The sequence below is a fragment of the Panthera tigris genome, chromosome B3 (genome assembly GCF_018350195.1).
Source record: "Panthera tigris isolate Pti1 chromosome B3, P.tigris_Pti1_mat1.1, whole genome shotgun sequence".
Taxonomy (NCBI): Eukaryota; Metazoa; Chordata; class Mammalia; order Carnivora; family Felidae; genus Panthera; species Panthera tigris.
The window spans coordinates 80,231,088-80,255,952 of NC_056665.1; the positions used below are offsets into that span (position 1 = coordinate 80,231,088).

General features: G+C 35.3%; 1 protein-coding gene across 1 annotated transcript in view; it reads left to right on the top strand.

The window, feature by feature from the left end:
* The window catches only part of SCFD1 (sec1 family domain containing 1), a 115,518-nt gene extending 91,054 nt beyond the window's left edge, over positions 1–24,464 (top strand). The window contains exons 20-25 of the mRNA XM_007098073.2: positions 2,091–2,144; positions 6,511–6,563; positions 9,035–9,068; positions 10,629–10,694; positions 20,524–20,592; positions 24,260–24,464. Of these exons, the coding sequence (XP_007098135.1) occupies positions 2,091–2,144; positions 6,511–6,563; positions 9,035–9,068; positions 10,629–10,694; positions 20,524–20,592; positions 24,260–24,283 (300 nt within the window). The 3' untranslated portion in view covers positions 24,284–24,464. The remainder of the gene's footprint in view (positions 1–2,090; positions 2,145–6,510; positions 6,564–9,034; positions 9,069–10,628; positions 10,695–20,523; positions 20,593–24,259) is intronic.
* Positions 24,465–24,865: the final 401 nt, after the last annotated feature.

Sequence of the window (24,865 nt, forward strand, 5' to 3'; positions counted from 1 at the left end):
AAAATTTCCAAGTATTTTCAAAAATATAGTAGTATGACTCTTATGACTTTAGTCATTACATAACATCTTTCCTGAATTTGTCTCCATTGTACAGATCTAGTAATGTAATTCAGGGAGCTCAGTGGAGAGTTGTATGCAAGTTAAGAAGTTGGTATAAAATTAATTTAGTAAAATCTTATAATTTTAATGTATTCTTGCTCCAGGTGTTTTTAAAAAATTATTCCCTCCTGTTATTTTGCAAAGCACTTCATCATCTTTTGTTATTGTTAACTGTAGTTAAATATATAAGGGTAGTTTTTTTCTTTTGGATAAAGCGTTTTTATAGATTTAAATCTGCTCCCAGTCATTCTTCAGAGATTGTCATGGCTTAGACTTATTCCTGCATGAATAAGCTCAATTGTATTTGAAACAAAACTTAAAAGGTAAAATTTTGAGCTGCCTTGTTTTTTTTTTTTAATTCTAAATTATAGAATTCAGGAAGTACATTTAGTTACATTGAACCTTTGGTGTTTTGTTTATATTAAAAAGTTTCTGGCCAACACAAATAGGGAATAATGAAATAGCTTTAATTTTACTTGGTAAAATCATCTTAAAAGGTTTTTACTTGCTAATATAGAGAAAGAAAAAAGAAATGCAAATTTTCTGTCTGGGCAAAGCAGCATTTTCCATAGTGATAATCCATTTTAGCAACAAAATATTTGATGTCCTAAAGAAAGCAAAACTTTTGTAAAATAGTAATGTGTTTGTTATCTACATTTAAATAATCAGATTTAATGTTGCCTTTGTTGTATGAAGTCTCTAAGATACAAAATATTCTTTACAGAACATCCTGTACAGTTCACAAAGGAAATCGGTTCAAAGTGGGCAGAATATCATCCCAGTGGGAATGCAGTTTGAACAGACATAATAGTCACTTAGTAAATTTTCTGTATTCCATGTGTTGTTATGTTAAAATAATGATAAAAATCATCAGATTGAAATGGAACAATACTATTTCGTATCCCAAGGCATGTAAGCATGTCAAGAGGCAATCTTCTGCCAATATCAGTGTTAAACATTCATGTTCAACGTGAAATTTACTCTGTAAGAAGACAATGAAGTATGTCATTGGAAATTTGGAGTTTATCCCAGGCAAAACAAAAATGGTCAATAAAATTTGTGTGTATCCATTTCCCCATTTTTGGAAGAGCACAAGTATTTTTTTGGCTTAGAAGAATATAAATTTTTTTCTAATGTTTATTTTTGAGAGAGAGTGAGTATGAATCAGGGAGGGGCAGAGAGAGGGAGACACAGAATCTGAAGCAGGCTCCAGGCTCTGAGCTGTCCGCACAGAGTGTGACGTGGGGCTCGAACTCGTGAACCACAAGATCATGACCTGAGCCGGAGTCGGATGCTCATCCAACTGGGCCACCCAGGCGCCCCACTGGCTTAAAAGAATATACATTAGAAATGAGAGACTCTGAGTTTCTTCAAACTTTAAGTTACTCTTCTTATTCTTTTTTTTTTTTAATGTTTATTTTGAGAAAAAGAGAGCGTGAGTGGGGGAAGGGGCAGAGAGAGAGGGAGACGGAGGATCCAAAGTGGGCTCTTTGCTGACAACAGAGAGCTAGATGTGGGGCTCAAACTCATGTACCATGAGATCATGACCTGAGCCAAAGTAAACCGCTCAACCAGTTGAGCCACCCAGATGCTCCTAAGTTACTCTGTTGAAAGAAACTCTTACTTACTATCTGCAGAAAAGAAATGGGGGGAAAATGGGATTCTTATTTTATCAGAAGATTGCAATTACTAGTATTAAAAAACAAACATCCAACAAAGTGAAAAGCCCAAACGTGTTTATACTGAAACCTGGTTACACTTTCACATTAAAAGGACCTTTTGATTTAGAATTATATATTTTTTTTCCTAGAAACTTCAGTAGTGCCAAGGATATTTACATCTATGACACCATTCACTGAATTCTTAATTTTAGAATATGTTTAATCAAAAAGTAAGCATAGTTAAATGTGAAATGGTTTGGTTGTTTTGTTAATAGAGAACAATTTTGATTATTTTTCTAATATTTAACAAAATATTTATGTTTTCTACAGAATCTACCTGTTACTCGTATTTTAGACAATCTCATGGAGATGAAGTCAAATCCTGTGAGTAACGTATAATATTGTACTTGCAAATTCGTGAATGTATCAAACTCAGTTTATGAAAGATAATAAAATCTGAGTTCATTGTGCACTCAATCACAGCAGACTACATGAGGGAAAAAAAGAGTCCATGTTCTCCAAGAGCCTGTTTTTAGTCATTATCACAGGTAATGAGAATTGGTTTTCTCAGCTGCTGTAACTATTCTGGCCAGCTCTCATCCAAATTAAATGTAGATTATATTCTTCATGTATAATTAAATGTAGATAAAATATATCCTAAGGAGCAAGTTTCTGTAAATGACAACTAGTGAGCATCAATTGATGTAGTATAAAGAGTACCCGAGCAATTTAACTTTATAAAATTAAATTAGGAGAGAAGTGAAATTTTTAAGTGCATGTGTTCAGATAGCACTAAATTCTTTTGGGCTGAAAAGTAAATTGAGAGAGATAAATTGTTGGATAGATAGACCGATAAATATTCTTAGCATTTACTGGGTTTCCAAGCTAAAAGAATGTGAAAATCATCACAATCTGTTTCATAAAACAGCCCATCCTGTTTCTATGGCAGCTAGAATGCGGTTGTCACAAGAGTCTAGAATCAAGAAAGGCAGCATCAAAACCCTAGTTTGGATTGATCTGGATCTCTGTATAGACTTGGCAGCAAGGCTTAGGATCCCGTGCTAAGAATGAGCAGAATCTTCAGATCAATGTGTCACTTTTTGTAATTGTTAAAACATGGTTATAATATCAAAGGGAATTAACAAAAACTTACTTAAAAATCTGCCCATGTGGAAACAAAGAGTGTAATAAAAACATCCCCCAAAGGGGTAACTACAATTATGAAAGTAATGAGAGAATAATTGTCTATAATGTTAAGATATAAGGGATTGGATTCTTCCATCTAGGAGTTGATACAGAGAAAATGGTATACAATGTAGTAACAATAGACTTTGTTAAAACATCCTAGAATATATGAAGTAATAACAATTCTTGAAAAGCCTGAAAGCCTGAAAGAAGTATATACTTAAAACTAGTTATCTTAGAGAACAGTAAGTCATAATAAGCTATAAATATGTGAGAGATATTATCCCAAACACTAAAGATTAAAAATACGAATAAATGCAGAATTTTAGGCAGATGCCAAATCTATAAGGGTTTAAGGAAGTTAAGTTTAAGATACTTTGTTGCATGACCCTAATCTTGAAGTTGAGATGATAAATAATGATGATAATAAAGATAATAGCTAATATTGCACCCTTTTATGTGCCAGGAACCATTCAAAACATTTTTCACATTTCATTGAATTCTTAATAGAACCTTCTAAGAAAATACTATTATTTTCATTTTATAGATGAAACTGGCACAATAAAATTAATTAACTTGCCCAAGGACACAAAGTTAATAAATGGCAGAGCTAAGCAGGCCACATTTTTCACCACTATGATATATTGATTAGGGCAAAGAAACATGCCTTTTATGGAATCACAGAGGTTTAGAGTTTAAGGAAACATTAGAAGTAATTTGAACAATTAGAAGTAATCAGTAATTTGAACAATTAAAGGAGAGGAAACCTTTAGAGATGTTAAGTGACTTATCCCAAGTCACACCATTTTTAATAGCAGAATTGGAACCAAAAGCCCGCTATTCCTGTATTTCTGCCTGCTACTCATTCTCATATACACATGCTTTCCACAATATTCTGTCATAGATACACGGGTAGCTAAATTTGGGGTCTTATTCTAATGTTCCTCTACGTTGCGTAAGTTCCTTTATTAGTTCTTTTGACTTTCACTGTATAACTGAAGGCACATTACTACAGACACATTTTTTAATTAGAAAAAGTAGATTTTTTTCTGCTTTGAACGCATCTGTTCATCCATCTGCTAGATGAGACAGCTGCCTGTACTTTCTCTTCTCCTTTTCCTGTTCCCAGATAGACAACTTGATTTGGAGCATTGAAGATAGTTTAGCAAAATACCAAAGAGATTAGCAAAGTGTACTGTGTTAGACTTAGCTGGTAGTAATCTTGAATGTATCTTATCTCAAAGGCTTGAAAATGCTATAACCTAATTCTAGATGAATTCTTTTTTTTTCTTCAAGTTTTTATTTAAATTCAAGTTAGTTAATACAGTGTAGTATTGGTTTCAGGAGTAGAATTTAGTGATTCATCACTTACATATAACATCCAGTGCTCATCACAAGTGCCCTTCTTTTTTTTTACTTAAAAAAAATTTTTTTTTAATGTTTATTTCTTTTTGAGAGACAGAGACAGTGTGAGCAGGGGAGGGGCAGAGAGAGGGAGGCACAGAATCTGAAGAAGGCTCCAGGCTCTGAGCTGTTAGCACAGAGCCTGAGGCAGGGCCTGAACTCTCGAACCATGAGATCATGACCTGAGCCAAAGTCAGACACTTAACTGAGCCACTCAGGAACCCCCACAAGTGCCCTTCTTAATGCCCATCACCCATTCAGGCTATTCCCCGCCCACCTCCCCCCCCACCATCAACCCTCAGTTTGTTCTCCATAGTTAAGAGTCTCTTATGGTTTGCCTCCCTCTCTGGTTTTATATTATTTAATTTTTCCTTCCCTTTCCCTGTGTTCATCTGTTTTGTTTCTTACATTCCACATATAAGTAGAGTCATATGGTAGATGCATTCTAATCCCTTACTAAGTGTTCTCCTTTGATTGTTTTGACTGGATAAATTGAAAGAAGGGATTAAGACAGTATCCCATAGTTTTCATCTTGTAAATCTGGCTGGCAGTGGCTTTCTGGAGCTAAGTGTTAAAGAATTCTGATGCAGTTTTTGAGTTCACTGGAAGTTCTGTAATTGGTTAAACCCTGTCCACCACTGAGTACAGGAATAGGTGGTGGCAATACATGCAGAGCTTATCACTGATCAGGTTGGGGTAGGGCCATCCACACTCCAGAAAAGAACAAATTCCTCTGGCTGACTGTGCTATGGAAGGAGAGAGAGGCAGAGATTAGGAAGTGATTACAGTGGCATCTGGGTAGCTCAGTCATTTGAGCATTCCACCCCTGCTTTCAGCTCAGATCATCATCCTGGGGTCGTGGGATCAAGCACCACACTGGGCTCGGCACTGAGTATGCAGCCTTCTTACGATTCTCTCTCTCTCTCTCTCTCTCTCTCTCTCTCTCTCCCTCCCTCCCTCCCTCCCTCCCTCCCTCCTTCTCTCTCCCCCTCCCCCTCTCTCTCCCTCCCTCTCTCTCCCTCCCTCCCTCCCTCCCTCCCTCTGCTCCTTTCCCAGGCTCTCTCACTCTGTCTCTAAAATAAAATTTGAAAAAAGGAAATGATAGTTACAAGCAGTAAAACAATACTTCTCAGCTCCTTTAATATCAAGAAGCTAGTTTCTCCACAGTCCTTTATCTACAACTTCTGAAATCTACAAAGTTCTGAAAATTGGAAAGATGTTGTATAACTCACTTGGTGGCAAAACCTAATTTTAATTCAAGTTGAGGCTTGAATTTATCCTACTTTATGTTAATATTCATATACTTAGCTATAGAATATCAATGTGGTAGATGATGGGGTGGTACCCGCTGGGAATGTTACATACACAGTTTATGCATTATATTAGCTATCTAAAACTTTTTAAATTCAAAATTCCAGAATACATCTAACTTTAAATGTTTCAAATAAGATTATGAACCTGTTTTGGCTCATCTGTATATTCAGTAAAATTAGGGCTAAATAATAAAACTCTAAAATAGAAAACAAGACAAAATAATTACTTGGTTTATAAAATGGTAAATTTTCAAGAAATAGTATAGTAGTATAGTATAGTAGTTAGAAGCTTGGGAATTGAAGCTAGACTTCCTGGGTTCAGAGTCTGGAGTTCCCTTACTTACTCGTCGTATGATCTTAGGAAAGTTCTATAATTTCTCTGTACCCCATGTTGCCCATCTGAAAAAAAAGAGATAAGAGTAACTACCTCACAGATGTTGTGGGGTTTAAGTGAGTAATTTCATCTAAAGCACTTAGAATAATGTTGGGGCACCTGGGTGGCTCAGTTGGTTAAGCGTCCGACTTTGGCTCAGGTCATGATCTCATGGCTCACAGATTCGAGCCTCACATTGGGCTTTGTGCTGACAGCTTGGAGCCTGGAGCCTACTTTGGATTCTATGTCTCCCTCTCTCTCTCTCTGCCCCTCCAACCCCCCCTCAAAAATAAAAATAAACATTTAAAAAATAATAAAGCATTTAGGATAATGTTTAACATGTAGTAAGTGTTCAGTTGGTGGTGGTGGCACACATTTAATTAATCTACCATATTAAAAGCTTAATGAAATAAAATACTCAAAGCCAAACTGTAACTCTAAAGAGAAATCAAGTTCTGTTTGCTTTTTTTAATAGGAAACTGATGACTATAGATATTTTGATCCCAAAATGCTACGGGGCAATGACAGGTAAGCAGCTCTTGACTTGTGTAATTTGTTTATAGGTTTCCCCACCCCACCGAGAATGGAAAAATTGATTTTTTGTTACAAATCAATAATTGCTTATTAAATATTCAAACTATATAGAAAACTGGTAAGTGAACAGTATGTATAATCTCATTACCTAGAGATAATCATTGCTAATTGTACTTAACATTTTGGTTCTTTTCCTTTCAAGTATATACACTCACACACCAAAAACATACATTATATTTTAGTTGTTTTGGTTTTTCTTAATGACGAGATGGCAGTATTACAAAGTGTGTGGGAAGGGGAATATGAATAGTATGTTTTTAAATGAATATTCTTACTGAACCGAAGCAAAGGTGGGAACTTTATGTTGAATACCCAGTTGTTGGATTTTTTTGTTTTGTTTTTTATATGGTCCATAAAATCCAGGCCCTATGGATTGTTATAAATATTTTATGGCAATGAAATACTCCACAAGTAATTTCTCTTATTTTGTAAGAGTATGCAGCAGTATGCAGTATGCAGTACTTGTTTACTTCATTATGGATATTATTTTTCAAGGTTTAATTCATGGTAGTTTGAAAAATAGCCTACAAGACATAGAGAAAGAATAGAATTAGGAGAAGAAAAAACCTTCTTAGAATGATCTTTAACACCAAAATTTGGGTGAAACTGGTTTCTTGCCTACATCTTAGGTTTGGGATCTTTAGAACTATGTTTCTGCTTTATCCCAAGCTTTTGCATCTTTGTAAGATAGAATTGATAATCTAATCACTAGATAGATGATGATTAGATTGTTTTGGTAACTTAAAAGGTTCTTTCCAGAAATATTACCAGAGTTGCAAAAGCAGCAGCTAATAACACTGGCAAAAGAATTTAACAAAATAAATTACCAGAGAGAGAGAGAATGAGAAGTGACAGCTAATAGGTATGGGGCTTCTTTTGGAGGTGATAAAAATGTTCTGAAATTAGACAATGGCGAAGATTGTACAATTCTGTAAATAGACTAAAAACCACTGATTTGTACACTTTGAAACGGTAGATTTACAACTCTTTTCCTATCTTGATACTCTCCAGTTCACAGCTTACATTTTAGTCTTCCTTGTATTTGCATATGGCTAACAGGTAGATATGTTTTGCTTCTTAAAAAATTACTGAGAAATACCTTAATTCTCCCTGTAGTTTATGCATAATAATGAGTATTAGCATTGATAAGACAGAGGAATTCAGTTTCATTTTTAATAGATTCAGGCTTCGGAGCTATTCTGTCACAATTAATCTTGGTTATTAATAACTAGTAATACTGTGCTATTTAGGTCTCACCTCCTTATTCCATCCATGTCCACTCTCAGAGGAACTTAAAACACTCCAGAAGGAAGTTAAACACTGATGAGGTGTTTCAATCAGGTGGACTTCTGGCCCTTTTTATGGAATATTCAGACAGGCCATAGAAATGAGGAAAAGATGATAGAGCTGTGGAATCAGCCTTTAAATAATTAAGGAAGGGATAATAGCTCTGTCCTCTTGGTTGACATTTTCAAAAATCTAAGCTCTTTTTATAGCCTGTTTTAGCACTGAAAACATATATCTGACTCACAAAAGCTTTGAAAAATACCTTTATTATAAGATATCTTAGCACCAAATAAGTTTTTTTAAAACATAAATACAGAAATAGTGCTTAATATATATAATGATACATAGTGGTATACATAAATACAAAGAAATGAGCTACAGCAAAATGGAAATACCTCCTCCCATATCCCCTCTAAATTGTTATCCTTCCCCCACATGTGTTGACATAGTTTTTTCACAAATGTAGATACTGACAAACTATGAAATTATGTTGAGTATCGTAAAATTTTATGTAATTTACCACTAAAATAGGTACTTTATCAACTTACCTTATACCCAGATTTTATTCCTTATGAGAGCTGCTGCTCAGTGTTGACTTCTCCCTTTCAGTTTTCTCCTAGAATTTTTTTTTTTATTTATTTTGAGATGGACAGAGAGAATCCCAAGTGGGCTGTGCACTGACAGTGGGAATCCCAATGTGAGGCTCAAACTGACGAACCATGAGATCATGACCTGAACCAAAACCAAGAGTCGGTCACTTTACCGACTGAGGCTCCCAGGTGCCCCTAGAATTTTATTTTAAAGCTAACAGATTGCCCTACTCCCTTTTAGATACTGACACATACACTTCTTCTAGCATATTCTTCTGCATTCATTTTAAAGTTAACAGATTGCCCTACCCCCTTTTAGATACTGACACATAGACTTCCAGCATATTCTTCCTCATTCACTATTTGGATACACAAAACCAAGGACAAGCCTCAAAGAAAGCGAAGGAGGAAGGATTGTAAATACATTTTTATATTTAGTGTGTGTGTACATGCATGTATTTCCATATGTCTTTCATCTGTAATGAAAGCCTCAGGTGAAATTTTCAGTATCATTTTTCTTTGTTACAGCTCAGTTCCAAGGAACAAAAATCCATTCCAAGAGGTAAGTTCTATATAAAAATTCTCTGCCTCTAAAAAGGAAGGAAGATGACCAGTTTGAACCATTATCTTCATCTTAAACATGGCTTTATTACAGTTACTTTCCGGTAATCTTGATACATCCAATTCTGTGTACCCAAGATTCTTTTTAAAAAATTATTAGTAACTATGTTTTTCTGATGCATAAAACTACTTAAAAGAGTTTAAGCTTAGTAATAACTGACACAGTCAGTGGACATTTGGGCTGTTGCCCATAGTTTGGCTATTGTAGATAATGCTGCTGTAAACATTGGGGTTCATGTATCCCTCTGAATTAGTGTTTTTTTATTCTGTGGGTAAACTCTTAGTGGTGTAATTGCTCAGGGATCATAAGGTAGTTATTTTTTTAACTTTTTGAAGAACCTTTTCCAGACTGGCTGTACCAGTTTGCATTCCCACCATGTATGAGGGTTCCCTTTTCTCCACATCCTCACCAATCCTTGTTGTTTGTGTCGTTGATTTTAGCCACTCTGACAGGTGTAAAGTGATAGCTCATTGTAGTTTTGATTTGTATTTCCCTGATGATGAGTGATGTGGAACATCTTTCATGTAAGTGTCCATTGACTGATGAATGGATAAAAAAGATGTGAGATAAAGATACATGTGTATACACACACACACACACTCACACTGAAATATTAGCCATTAAAAAGAATGAGATCTTGCCATTTGCAATGACATGGATGGAGCTAGAGATTATTATGCGAGGTGAAATAAGTCAGTCTGAAAAAGACAAATATGATCTGATTTCACTCATATGTGGAATTTAACAAACAAAACAGATGAACACAGGGAAAAGAGGCACAGAGAGGCAAACCAAGCAACAGACTCTAACTATAAAGAACAAACAGATGATTACCAGAGGGGAGGAAGGTGGGGGGATGGGTGAAATAGGTGATGGGGATTAAGGAGAGCACTTGCTGTGATGACCACTGGGTGATGTTTGGAAGTGTTGAATCTCTGTATTGTACACCTGAACTTAATATTACACTGTATGTTAGCTGGAATTTAAATAAAAAGTAAAAAAGCTGATACAAAATTAACAATTCACAGAAAAAGGAGTCTAAGACTGTGGTAAAAGTTTTATATGCATAGAACTTGCTTCTAAAATTGGATTCCAAATTTGTGAAGATACTGTGACTGTGCTTTCATTTGAAATACAATAAGCTTCTCAATAAAAATACAGTGAAGAACATATATTGGAGATTATGTAAATGCTAATTTTGTTTTTCCTACCTACAGTAAATAACCTCAAATTCTAAAAAGCCTTCTAGAGAAAGCCCTTTAGATTTATTTGCTATTACTTAATTGTATGAAGAATGAAGTCAGTTTTTTTCTATACTTTTTGGAAACAAATTTTTTTTTTAATTGAAGTAGCATCAGGTACTTAGGATGTGACCTTTTGCTAGCTTCTATTTTTTTTACCTAAGTTGTGGAATATGCTCCAAACTAAAAGCCATGTTGCTCGAAAGTTAAAATACTGATTTTTTCAACTTACCTGTTTCTTTTTCTGTTTGCATTTTAGGCAATTGTTTTTGTGGTGGGAGGAGGCAACTACATTGAATATCAAAATCTTGTTGACTATATAAAGGTACGTGTTGGCCTTTTAATTCCTTAAGCATTTGGTATTTCACAGTTCCGTGTCTTTAAAATACTAGCATTGTCTGGTGGCTCTTTTGATTCTCAACCCTTTTTCTAGAGGTAGTTTAAAAGTCCTTATATATATGGAAAAATGCCCATATGCTCATTGTTTTCCTATTCCTATCATGTTTCTGGCCTAAAATTGTACTTGATCTGGAAAATAATGTATCTTACTGATGTACTTGGCAGCTCTCTATCCTAATTTGACTTTACATGTTTAGAGACTTTAAGTAAGCTCCTCTCCCAAAAAGTCTACCTTAGTGAAATGATTTAGCAAACCCACTTCCCCGAATAGTAAGCACTTTGCCCCCATCCTGTTGACTTAAATCAGCAACACACTTGGAATGTCTGCTTTTTCAGCAAACAGGAGGTAGCAAATTAGCAGTAGAGTGCTAGTCAAAGCCGACAGGAGCAGCAGGGACTAACAGACAACTAAGCAAAAGGATATGAAGAGCAAAAATGCCATTTAAAATGTAGGGGCAATAGAATTATCAGTTGTTGGAATGACATTTTGTAATCTTCATTTATTTGCTTAACATTAAGTAATGATCATTCCTTATGTTCTATGTTATGTAGGACTTTAAAAAGGTGGAGATTTTGGTACAAGAGGAAAAAAAAGTCACAGATCTTTAAAACTATCAGGCACAATTCCTGGGATCCTATTTCAGTTGCAGAGTACATACTTCAGAGTGTGAACCACCAAGATCTACGTAAGATGCTGTGGTCTCGGGGGAACATCCATCTTGTACAAGGAGAGGTCTTTGATACCCTCCTCTGGTCATATAGTCAAAACCAGGCTGCATGAGCAGGCTCAAAAGCAGTAAACCAAGGAAACATAACAGGAACCAGGTGCAAACCATTAATCTGTACTATTTCTATAAACAGTGCTGACAAACTAGTTCAAGTTGTCCCCTAATCTATCTGTGACCCTTGCAAGGGACTATATTAATCACTAGTTGATCTATTTCATTTAGGTTTGGCAAAGGGTTAGCAATATGAGTGTTCCAGGTGTTCCCAGGGATAAACAAAGGGCTGCAACAGACCAGCTGAAATTAATCCGTACTTCTATATTCCACACACCCCAGTCCTGGTTAAGCTTTCTTAATTAGACTTGTCAGCATTCTTCTTTCTGCATCTTTTTTTTAACATTTATAGAACAGAAAAACAAGAAGGATAAACATCAAAATATTAATCATTAGTGGAGTAGAGTGGCAGAAATGCAGGTATAACTTTAAAGAAACATTACAGTCTGCCAAATACCGCAGACTTGTTTTTATTCATGTATAAGCTTCACAATTTACCTCTTTCTACTATAGAAATTTTAATTTTGTGAAATGTATTAATAAGTTGATGCTGTGTAACAGTTATCAACTAAGTGTAGTTTTTTGATCAGTTGCTTTCATCAGAAGAACATCAGACTGTCAGTGATAGGTATGTAAGCCCTTTATCTTTTACTTGGTCTCAGTTTCCTAAGTATTTTTCCTTGATTATTATTCCACACCCACAAAAACGTGGTGTGGAGGCAGTAGGACACAGGCTACTATGACTAGTCAGGCATGCAGAAGACATTTTAAGTTCCTGTATCCAAGCACTTTTCTTAACAGATCATCACTTAGGTTAATAGTTATACACTGGTCTTTGGCTCTGCTGTTGAACGAATTATTTTGTATGCATTTTAGTGGAAATAGTATCCTAATTTTGCCTCCCCAGAGGGATCTTCTAGAATATACAGAACCTGTAAAAGAAAAAGGAGGATTAGAATTATTCAGAGGATTTATCCCCTAGATGTTATTGGCGTCATCACGACATGAGTACCTGCAGATTAAATCATTCTTTAAACTCCTGGAAACCGGGGCGCCTGGGTGGCGCAGTTGGTTAAGCGTCCGACTTCAGCCAGGTCACGATCTCGCGGTCCGTGAGTTCGAGCCCCGCGTCGGGCTCTGGGCTGATGGCTCGGAGCCTGGAGCCTGTTTCTGATTCTGTGTCTCCCTCTCTCTCTGCCCCTCCCCCGTTCATGCTCTGTCTCTCTCTGTCCCAAAAATAAATAAAAACGTTGAAAAAAAAAAAAATTTTAAACTCCTGGAAACCATCTTGGACCTTCAGCTTCAAATAAGGAGGCAATTTCTGCAGGCCTTGTGGGCATGTGTAAATATAGCTCAGAGTGTTATTCTCTTGCTCTTGGCCTCTTACAAGGTACAGAGATAATGTTAGCTTTCTTCTTTTGTATTATTCATTTATTGGCTCCTTTTTTTACCCAGAATTTGGCCCCTGATTTAGAAGACTGTCAGATTCAGCAAAGATGACTGATCACTAGAGCTGGCAGCAGTATGAGACTGGCCAGTGCTCTCCCCTTTGTCCATTCCCAGTGATGTCCATTACCCAGTGAAGTAGGGGTGGATAAGTGCACGCTTATAGGACTCTCTGGTCCTCCCATTAATCCCAGTTTAGACAGGTGGAAATAGAAACAGCCCTTTACATCACTCCTCAAATTAGAGGTATTGTTTTGGTGTCATGTTTGCAATTGATCCATGTCCCTGAACTACAGGATCAGGTAGAGAAAAAAATTTTTTAGAAATGCAGAATAAATTTTTGTCAGTTCCTGTGTTATTACCTCTCTTCATCTCTCCCTTACTTCCCCTGCAGTATCTCAACAATCTATCCACTGTTGATTTCCCCCTTTAATTACATGCCTGTCATATTTTAACACACATTCCATCATACAAGCCACAGACAGAGATGTGCCCAATTTAGAAAATAAGTTTTTCCAAATGTCCCAATTTTCAGTCCATCTACTTTGTGTTTGGTAAAGTACATAAGTCAGTCTATTGTATATGAGGCTTCTTAGCACACTTGTTGAACTGCACCTGCAGCAACATGGGTTTCTTTATCAAATGATATATAAAAAGGGACTCTAAATTGAAACAGTTTCTGCTGAGGACTCTAATAGAGTGTTAAAGGTGCTTGCTTCAGTAACCAGATGTATAGATCCAAAATCAGTGTCTATTCTGGATGAAACCTGCTACTGTCCACCTGGAACCATAGGTCATAGTCCAGTGTTATTCTGTGTAAATAGTATGTTTTCATTTCATATCTTAGGTATATACCTAGGAGTGGAATATCATGGGTCATCATAACTTTAATGATTAACTATTTAAGGAATTGCTAGACTGTTTACCAAACTGATTGGACCATCCTGCATTCGCACCATTGGTATATGAGGGTTCTGATATCTCCACATTATCGCCAGCACTTGTTATCTGACTTTTTGATTCTGACTATGCTAGTGGAGTGGGATAGTAACTCATTGTGGTTTTGATTTGCATTTCTCTGATGACTTAAGACATCAAGTTTATTTTCATGTGCTCATTGGCCATTTGTGTATCTTTGGAGAAAGATACATTCAAATCCTTTGCTGTCATTTTTAAAATTTGAGTTATTTTGCCTTTGTATTATTGAGGGGTTTGGGTTTTGTTTTTCTTTTTAGGGAGAGAGAGAGTACAAGCAGCAAAGAGGGAGAGAGACCGAAGAGAATCTCAGGCAGGCTTCATGCTCATTGCGGAGCCCTAAATGGGGCTTGATCCCATGACCCTGGGATCATGACCTGAGCTGAAATCAAGAGTCAGACACTTAACCGTCTGAGCCACCCCAGTGCCCCTTATTACTGAGTGTTAAGAGTACTTTATATAATGGTCTGTGATCAATTCTGAGTTAATTTTGCATATATTATGAAGTAAGGCCCAGCTTTCTTCTTTTGTATGTGGCAGTCCAGGTTGTCCCAGCACCATTTATTGAAAAGACTTTTTTGTTTTTCCCTATTGAATAGACTTGGCAGCCTTGTTGAAAATAAGCTGACCATACATGTATGGGTTGATTTCTGGACTTTCAGTTCTGTTTCATTGATCCATAGATCTGTCCTTGAGCCGGTACTATGCTCTGTAGATTACCATTGCACTGTAGTAAATTTCATACTCCAGACATGTGAGTCTTTATACTTTATCCTTCTTTTTCAAGATTGTTTTTGATTTCCTGGATGCCTTACACTTTGTAGGAATTTTAGAATCAACTTGTCAGTGTTAGGATTCTGACAGGAATTGCATTGAATCTGTACATCAGTTTGCAAAGTATTTTCATCTTAACAGTGTTAATTAAGTCTTCTGATCCATGACATGGGATTTTGTTCTCTTTGTGTGGATCTTCTTCATTTTTATAATTTTTTGTTTGTTTTTGTTGGTTTCAGAACATAAGCTTTTCAGTTTTCATTAAATTTATTTCTATGTATTTTTATGCTATTATGAACAGAATTTTTTTTTTTTAAGTTTATTTATTTTGGGAGTGAGCGAGTGAGCACACACTGAGTAGGGATGGGGAGAGAGAGAATCCCAAGCAGGCTTCTTACTGTCAGCACAGAGCCCAACATGGGCCTCAAACCCAATGAACCTTGAGATCATGACCTGCGCCTAAATCAAGAGTCAGATGCTTAATCAACTGAGCCATCCAGGCGCTCCTGAAGTTTTTTTCTTAATTTCATTTTTGGATTACTCATTGCAATCCAATAAAAATGAGTTTTTGTGAATTGATCTTGTGTCCTACAACCCCAGTAAACTCATTTCTTAACTGTTACAGGTTTTTTTTTTAGTATTTTTAGAACTTTCTGTGTAGGAGATCATGTTATCTGTGAATAGAATTAGTTGAACTTCTTCCTTAGCCTATCTGGAATGGTTTTTCCTTTTTCTTGCCTAACCACTCTGTCTAGAATCTCCAACACAATGTTGAATTGAATAGATAAGTAGCAGACCTCCTCATCTTCTTCCTGATCTTAGGGTCAAAGCATCTAGTCTTTCACCATTAAGGATAATGTTAACTATGAGGTTTTCATGGCTTCCTTTTAAAGCCATTACATTTTAGTAGCTACTAAGCCACCCAGTGTAATTATTCTCAAAGTTCTTTTTTTTTTTTTTTTTTTTTTTTTTTTTTTTTTAATCTTGTTTAGTGTTAATGTTTCCTTTGTTGTGAATTCAGGAAGAACTGGGCTAGGTCTAGGTCTTTGACATTAGAAACCCATATCAGTACAACTATGTAGTATGAAACAAAACTTATGGCTATGGCTACAAGAGTGGAGAATTATCTGACTTGGCCTTTGAGTCATACCTGTTCACACTGGGCCAGTTTTGTTGGGAAGGCAAAGAAAATACTACAGTAATTCAAACTGATCAAGTTAGCAATGATGTTAATCTAGCTCATAATGTAACTGCTATTTGGTATAACAGTGATGTATTTGATAAAATTAATTTTAAAACGCTCAGTAATATTAATGAGGATGCCTGATCATGCCAGTTTTATTCAAAATAGTATTAGAAGTTCTAGCCATAACAATTAGGCAAGAATAAGAAAAGGCATCCAAATTAGAAAACTATTTGCAGATGACCTATAGAGAAAACTCTAAAGATTATCAAAAACTGTCAGAACTAATAAATTCAGTCAAGTTTCAGGACACAAAAATAATACCCAAAAATCTGTTGTGTTTCTATACACTAATAAACTAACAGAGAAGTAAAAAAAAAAAAAAAAAAAATCATTTACAATCACGTTAAAAAAATAAAACCTGGGAGTAAGTTTAATGAAGAAGCTGAAAGACCTGTGCAGTGAAAACTACAAGCCATTGATGAAAGAAATTGAAGACACAAATAGGTGTTCTGTGTTTCATGGATTGAAAGAGTCAATATTGTTGAAATACCCATATTCCTCATAGCAATCTACAGGTTCATTACAATCCCTGTCAAAATTCCAAGGGCATTTTCACAGAAATAGAACAAACAATCTTGAACTTGTATAGAGCCACAAAAGACCCTTAATAGCCAAAACAATCTTGAGAAAGAACAAAGCTGGAGGAATTACACTGCCTAATTTCAAACTATAGTACAAAGCTACGGTAATTAAAACAGTGGAAGAGAATTGACAGACCAGAAATAAACCCATGCAGTATATGGTTCATTAACTTAAAACAAAGATGTCAAGAATATACAATGGGGAAAGGACAGTCTCTTCATTAAATGGTGCTGGGCAAACTAGACAGCCATATGCAAAAGAATAAAATTCAACCACTATTTTACACTAGATACAAAAGTTAACGCAAAATGGATTAAAGAATTAAACCTAAGACCCCAAATCTTAAAACTCCTAGAAGAAAACAAGCCATAAACTCCTTGACTGACATAGGTATGGGCAGCGATTTTTTTTTTTTTAATCTCACACCAAAAGCCAAAGCAACAAAAACAAAAATAAATGAGACTACATCATAGTAAAAGCTTCTGCACAGCAACAGGAACCATCAACAAAATGAAAAGGCAATATACTGAGTGGGAAATATATTTGTAAATAATGTATCTGGCAGGGGGTTAATATCCAAAATATACAAAGAACTTACACAATTCAACACCAAAAAAATTAATAATCCAATTTAAAAATAGGCAGAGGACCTAAATAGACATTTTCCCCAAAGAGACACAGATGGCCAACAGACACGTGAAAAGATGCTCATCATCATTAATCATCAGGGAAATGCAAATCAAAACCACAGTAAGACTCACCTCACACCTGCTAGAATGGCCATTATCAAAAAGAACAAGAAATAACAAGTGTTGGCAATGATGTGGAGAAAAGGGAATACTCATGCACTGTTGGTGGTAATGTAAATTGGTGCAGCTACTGTGGAAAAGAGTATGCAGATTCCTCAAAGAAGTAAAAATAGAATTACCATATAATCCAGCAATTCCACTTCTAAGTATTTTTGTGAAGAAAAAAAACACTAACTGGAAAAGATATCTGCACCCTCAGTCATTGCAGCATTGTTTACAATAGCCAAGATATAGAAGCAACCTAAGTATCCACTGACAGATGAATGGTAAAGAAATTATGCACACAGGCATGCATGCACACTGAAGTATTCAGCCATAGAAAAGAATGAAGTCTTGGTATCTGTGACAAACATGGATGGACCGTGAGGGCATTATTCTAAGTGCAATAAGAGAAAGACAAATCCTGTATGGTTTCTCTTTTATGTGGACTCATTTAAAAAAAAAAAAAAAAAAACCCTCTCAGATATAAAGAACAGACTGGTGGTTGCCAAGAAGTAAGTGGGAGAAATGGATGAAGGGGATGAAAAGGTTAAGAAAAAAAAAAAATGAAATGTACTCTTAAGCAAAGACTACACTTTGAAAAATACAAGAAAATTGAGGCACCTCGGTGGCTCAGTCAGTTAAGTGTCCCAACTCTTCAGCTCAGGTCATGATCTCACGGTTCATGAGATTGTCAGTGACAGCACAGAGCCTGCTGAGGATTCTCTCTCTACCTGTCTCTCACATTAAATAAATAAACTTTAAAAAAAATGAAAATCGTTTGTGATTGAAATATAGAACATACTGGCTATACCACAACAGTGTGTATCTAAAAGATGCAATAGATAAATGACACTCTAGTGGTCTGCCAAGAATGAACGTGTTTGACAAAGGCTTTTACATCTCTCAAGAGAAGATGTACTAGGAAAAAACTCCATAGACATTGGCCTTTTGAACGTACTAGTAGAGCCAGCTGCAAAATGAAACCAGTAGCCAGTCCTTTGTCATAGAAATAACTATCTTCTTAATTTCTTCACTTTTGAGAGCATTTATGTGTGGAAACATATTTATTAAAGCATAAGTGTAGTTTAGAAATTTATAATATCTGGAGTGCCTGGGTGGCTCAGTCAGTTAAGCATCTGATTCTGCATTTTGGCTCTGGTCACGATCTCACAGGTTCTTGAGTTCAAGCCCCCATCAGACTCTGCACTGTCTGTGTGGAGCCTGCTTAGGATCCTCTCTCATTCTGTCTCTGCTCCTGCCCTGCTCATGCTCTATCTCAAAATATATAATAAGCTTAAAAAGAAATTTATAATACCCAATTGTGCAATAACCTCTTATCAGATATTTTGAAGTTAAAAGGTACATCTCCAAAAGAAATCAAAGTTCAAACTCGAAGGTATCTGGGAACTCAGTCATTTGCATAGGTTTTCTGGAACAAATATATAAAGCACACAAAAGACTTTGAATATGTGTTCCAGTAGAGAAACCTTTTGCTTCTCTTTATAGTTACATAAATAATATGCACTAATATTCAAAGGCAATTTGCTAATAAAACTGTGTTGACCCTAAAAATTTGGTAATAAGTAACCAAATGTATAGGTAATTTAACTTTAAGCCACCATAAGTTCTTTTGATGGAAGGTGATTGGCTAGAGAATGAAATAGATTTAGTTAATAATTGTTACATTGGATCCAGGTATTGGTACATTTCATAAAGTTCAGTTTTTAATGGAAGGAGGAAGTATCAGGTTTATGCATAATTAAGAATAAGTTTGCACTGAAATATTGGCTGCAGTGTTTAACCCTATTCCTCACTGGATGATACAAAAAATTAGTGTTTTGGTGTTAATGTTAATCTGTAAATGCTGTAGAAGATACAAAAAGAAAAATTATGATGAGTGATTATTAAAGCTTGATGAAGGGTGCAGATGGGATGGTGCAGGGAGTGTGAACTAAGTACACGATTAATCTCCTTTGCTAGTTTATTTCTCTGTGAACCTTGGAAGCCATGGTGCTAACATTTCACTAACCACGAATGAAATGTCCTAACTAGTGATTAATGTAGTCCGATGCTACGGTCCAAGATAGACTGGGGGCAACTAACACTAGCTTGTCAGCACTGCTTAATAGAAAACATAAATATGAAAGAAATGAGGTGCAAATCACCAATGTTTTCTTGCTTCCGTTCTTTGAGCCTGGTCATGGATATGTGATCAGAGGGGTATGAAGACCCCTCCTTGGACAAGACCGAGCTTCCCTGCAACCAGAGTATCTGCACTGTAACTTGAGATTCACAAATGAAAATAAAATGTGTTCTGTGCTACTGAGATGGGATCCTAGGGCCTGTGCCTAGAATATTTGGACTCTTCTAATGTTTCCCTTTGCTTTCTTTATCCTACTATGCTATGACCTCTACTTTTATTAATGTCTTGAGTAGATCCTGACATTATATGACCCAGTTATATGACCAATCCTGTGTAATTGTTATATGTAACAGTGAGGTATGACTGTTTTTGTTGTTGTTCTCAGAGATGGCCATCTAGAACATTTATTCAGCCAACCGTGTTTATTCAGCTGATACATCACAGAGAACTTTCTCTTGTATTACAAAAACCTAATTATGTTTCTTGATGAATTATTATATTTGCTTTGTTATGGAATAAACTTTTCAAATTACAGAAATGAATTTTCTTTCAAGTACACAATACATATAATAATTACAGCATCAAGGACTTACAGAATTCAGTAGAAGTTTTGACTGCTGTAATTGGGTTACAGTATTCTGCCAAAATTATGAATGAAATTATTGTAAATCCTATATTGCACAAATGAGACTGCAGTGACCATTCATGCCATAGTTGTACCATATACTACTGTCAGCATAACAAAACTAGCGATGTTTTCTTCAGGTAGTACAGATCTTATGTTGGAAGAATGTTGACCTAAGATTTTATAGATAATCGTTTGTGTGAAACGTGGCAGTCACTTTATTCCATGCGATTTTAGAATAGATATGTGTATACCAAAATTCAACAACCTCTTCCCTCGCCCCCCAAAAAGATTTTGAGGGGTAACAAAAAGTCTTAATTAGGGTTAATCATTCTTCTTGGTAATATTGAAAGTATAACTTGTTACCTGTATCTGAGTTCTCTTATTTTTACAGGGGAAACAAGGCAAACACATTTTATATGGCTGCAGTGAACTTTTTAATGCTACACAGTTCATAAAACAGGTAAAGTGTATGTTGGTAGTTTGTTTCTTGTAACATACCATAACTTGGTGATGATATTTTTCAAAAGAGCAAGAGAATCATCATACTCATTTGAACCAACTGAAGCCAAAACCATAGGAGCTATAAAAATGTAAGGTTTTAACATGGACTACTATAAAGAAAATTCTGATAAATAATTATTTCAATTGTCCCAAATCTTTGAGCGGATAAATTCAGAAAATTTAAAATTTACAACAGTGAAGTATATACCTCCTAGGTGTACATTCCTGGGTTGTGAGATGTGTTCACCTGAATAATCCAGATTCCTGTTCAAGATACAGAACCATCATACCACAAAGTTCCCCAGTCAATACTTGCCCTTATTCAATCCCCAAGCAGGTCTTGATATTTTTCCACCATAGATTATGTAATGTATTAGAATAGGCAAAACTAAATGGATTGTTTTTTCCTTGGGTGAACTAGAGGATTCTCAATTTAGTTAATTTTTTTAATGAAGCAGATGTTTATGCTGATTTTTGTTTTGATTACTTTGGGATATTAAATTCTTTAGTTTTTCTTTTTTAAAATAAGCATTTAAAGCCATAAAATTAAAAACTCTTGCCAAACACTGCTTTAGCTGCATTTCACAAATGTTAATATATTTTCATCACCATGTTTTATATATATATATTTGGGGGGGGGGGGTGGTTGTATATTTGTAATATACTTGGTGGGTTTTTTTTAATCTTGTGTGATTTAGAGATGTTGTTTTCAAGTGTTTAGGGGTTTCCTAAATATCTTATTGATTTCTAATTGAATTCCCTGTGGTTAAAGAACATTCTGCATATGATTTCATTGTTTCAGAATTTATTTAAATATCTTTTATGGTTTCTCTTACTGAGCACTCCGTGTGCACTTCAAAAAGAACCTGCATTATGCAGAAGTGGTAAGAAGGTTCTGTAAATTTCATTTTGGTCATGGTAGTTGACAGCATTACTTAAATCCTCTGTGTCTTTATTGATGTGTGGTTTTGTGGGGTTTTTTTGGTCTAGTTCTGTCAGGTATTGAAAGACCAGTATTAAAATCTCCAGTTATGTTTGTGGAACTGTTTCTCCCTTCAGTTCTGTCACTCTCCTTTTAGTTGTAGGTCAACTTATTGTTAAGCTCTGTTATTAGGTACAAACAGATTGAGGATTGCTGTGTCTTCGTGATGAATGCACCCTTTCATTATGCAGTGTCCCTCTACATATCTGGTAATACTCTTTATCTTGAAGTCTACTTTATCTGACATTAATATAGCCACTCTAGTCTTAAGGTTTGCAGGTTATAACTTTTCCATCTGGTTGCTTCAGCTTGCCTATGAATTCATATTTAAGGTGTTTATCTTGCAGATGGAATATAGTTGGAACCTGTTTTTTTTTTCAAAACCATTCTGACCATCTCTGCCTTTTAATTGGTGTCTGTTGGTCGGTTAACATCGAAGGTAATTATTGATATGATTGGGTTTAGGTTTACCATTGTACTGTTTGTATTCTACTAGTCTTCTGTTAGGCCTTCCTCCTTTCCTACCTTCCTTTGTATTACTTGAATGCTTTTTTATTTTAGCTGTATCTCTATATTATTAATTTAGCATTTGCTCTAGAGATCACAATATATACATCTTTAACTTCTCATAAACTAGAGTTAATATTGTACCACTTGCATTCAATATAGCATATAGACCCATTCCCTCAGCCTTTATTCTGTGATTGTCACATATTTTACATCTACATATATATCATTAACCTCACAAGATAGTACACAGTGTTACCATTTGTATCACTTCACTCATCTGTATCATAAAGAAGCCTTTCCCTTTACACAGATACGATTTTCAGTGTTCTTCATCCCTACCTTTAGTAGATTTTGATTTCCATCTGTTGACTGCAAAACTTCTTTTAACATTTACTGTAGCTCAGGTATGCTAGCAGTGAATTCACTTAATTTTCTTTTATATGAAAATGTATTTCACCTTTATTCTTAAATATTTGTGCTGAATATAGAATTCTGGATTGACAGTTTTTCAGAATTTTAAAGATACTATTCCACAGTCTTCATTGTTTCTGATAGGAAGTCAATAGTATTCAGATCGATACAATTTTATATGTAATAGGTTATTTTTCTCTGGCTGCTTTCAAGATTTCCTTGTCATCTTTGGTTTTCAGCAGTTATGATGTATTTATGTATAACTTCTTGTGTATTTATCTTGGGGATCACTGAGCTTCTTGAATCTGTATGTTTATATCTTCACCAGATTTAGAGAATTTTCTGCGCTTTTTGTCAAATATTCTGTGTTCAATTTTGTCCTCTCTTTTTGGGACTCCATTCACCTGTATGTACAACATTTTATATTCTGCCACAGCTCTCTGAGGATTTGGGGTGGGGGGGTTGTTTTGTTTTTAATTAATTTTTTTAGTAGTCTCTACACCTAATGTTGGGCTTAAATATAATTTAAGTTGTACTATCTCCAGATTCACTCTTTGCTTTCTTATCTCTTTTCTTCCATTTGAATAATGTTGTATTTACACCATCTCAAATTTTCATTTGGGTTTTTTTTTTTAATATAGTTTGTGTTTTTCTGGTTGGATTTTATGTCATTTCATTGTGAGCATATTTTCTATTGTTTCATTGAGGATAGTTGTTATAGCTTCTTTTAAACCCTTGTCTATTAATTACAATACATGGATTATCTATCTCAGTCTCTCCCCTTTCCCCCTAGAGAATGGGTCCAATTTTTCTGTTCTTTCATGTATTAGTTTTAGATTGTATCCTTAACATTGCTGTTTTGGAAACTGAATTCCATTTCCCTAAAGAGTGTTGATTTGGGCCTTTAGCCGGCAATTAACTTGGTAAAATTCACATGTCAAACTCTGTCTCTTGGGCAGCAGCTCACATCTTGCTTGTTAGTCCCTCTCATTTGTGCCTGGTTCAAGGTTTTTCACCATAGATATCAGAAAAGTTCATGTGCAAAATTTAGGGCTCCCACACTCTGGACCTCTCCTTTCCTGGATTTCCTCCTCACCCTCAGTGGCTTTAGTTGTCCCCATACTCTGGGTCGTTCTTGAGGTTAAGAGCCACAGAACTCAGCCAGTGCGGGTCTTTCCTTCCAAGTGTCACCTCTGTTCCCGAACCTGCCAGCTTGCAGTTGTTCTCCACTGCCTTCAGGTAGTTGGTTTTTGCATGTTGTTTAAAGTTTTAATTGCTATCCCTGGGAGAATTAGTCTAGTAGGAGTTTACCCAGCCTTCCGGAATTTGAATGCCTTTTTTCTTTTTAATGATGTTTTAGAAATATCAAATTAATTAAAATATGTGGAGAAGTAAACTGTCAGCAGTGAAGTTGTACATGAAAGTTTTATTTACATTTTCATTCTGAGTTAATATTGATTTTATTCTCAGTGTTTTTGTTTTCCATTAGTTGAATTTGTACCTATAATGTTGATCCATTTTTTTTTTATTGTGACAGCATTTATTATTACTATTCAGTTTTAAATGAATTTCAGTTGGTGGTGAATCTTGAGGAAAACTTATTCTAGATACAAATGCAATGAATGAAATAATGGAGCTTAGATGTTACCATGATTAAAGAGTACATTTTTAAGGTGTATTTCTTTTGTGACTAAAGTAAAGCTATTTTTATGTTTTGTTTTAGCTGTCACAACTTGGACAGAAATAACATAAAAGAACCTTAATATGAGAAACGACTTGGATAAATGTAAAGACAAAAGTCAAAAGAGCCAGATGTTTTCTTCTTCGTATCAGTGTCCTAACATTGAAACTTAGAGTTAATTTTTAAGGAAATTCTATACTTAATATAATGTATACTAATTAAAAGAATAAAGCATTTCAGAAATAAATTTTTAACATTGTACATTTTCTTTCCTGTTACGTTTGACAAAAGAGAAAGTACTTAGGAAAAGTTCTGCCTGAATATTAAAATATTATTATAATGGATTTGTTATGACTGAAACCAGTGAAAATTTAAGAATTATGCAAATATTATTAAAAAAATAAAAAGAGTGCCTGGGTGGCTCAGGTGCTTAAGCATCTGACGTTAGCTCAGGTGGTGATTTCACGGTTCATGAGTTTGTGTCCTGCCTCAAGTGATCACAAGACCCGCTTCTCTCTCTCTGCCCCTCATTCACTTGCAGCCTCTCTCAAAAAAAAAAAAAAAAAAAAAAGCAAATGTTACTTGACTGGTTAATGAATCTCCTACTGGTATTTTTTTTTTTCTTGTATGCACTTTAATAGTTAAATT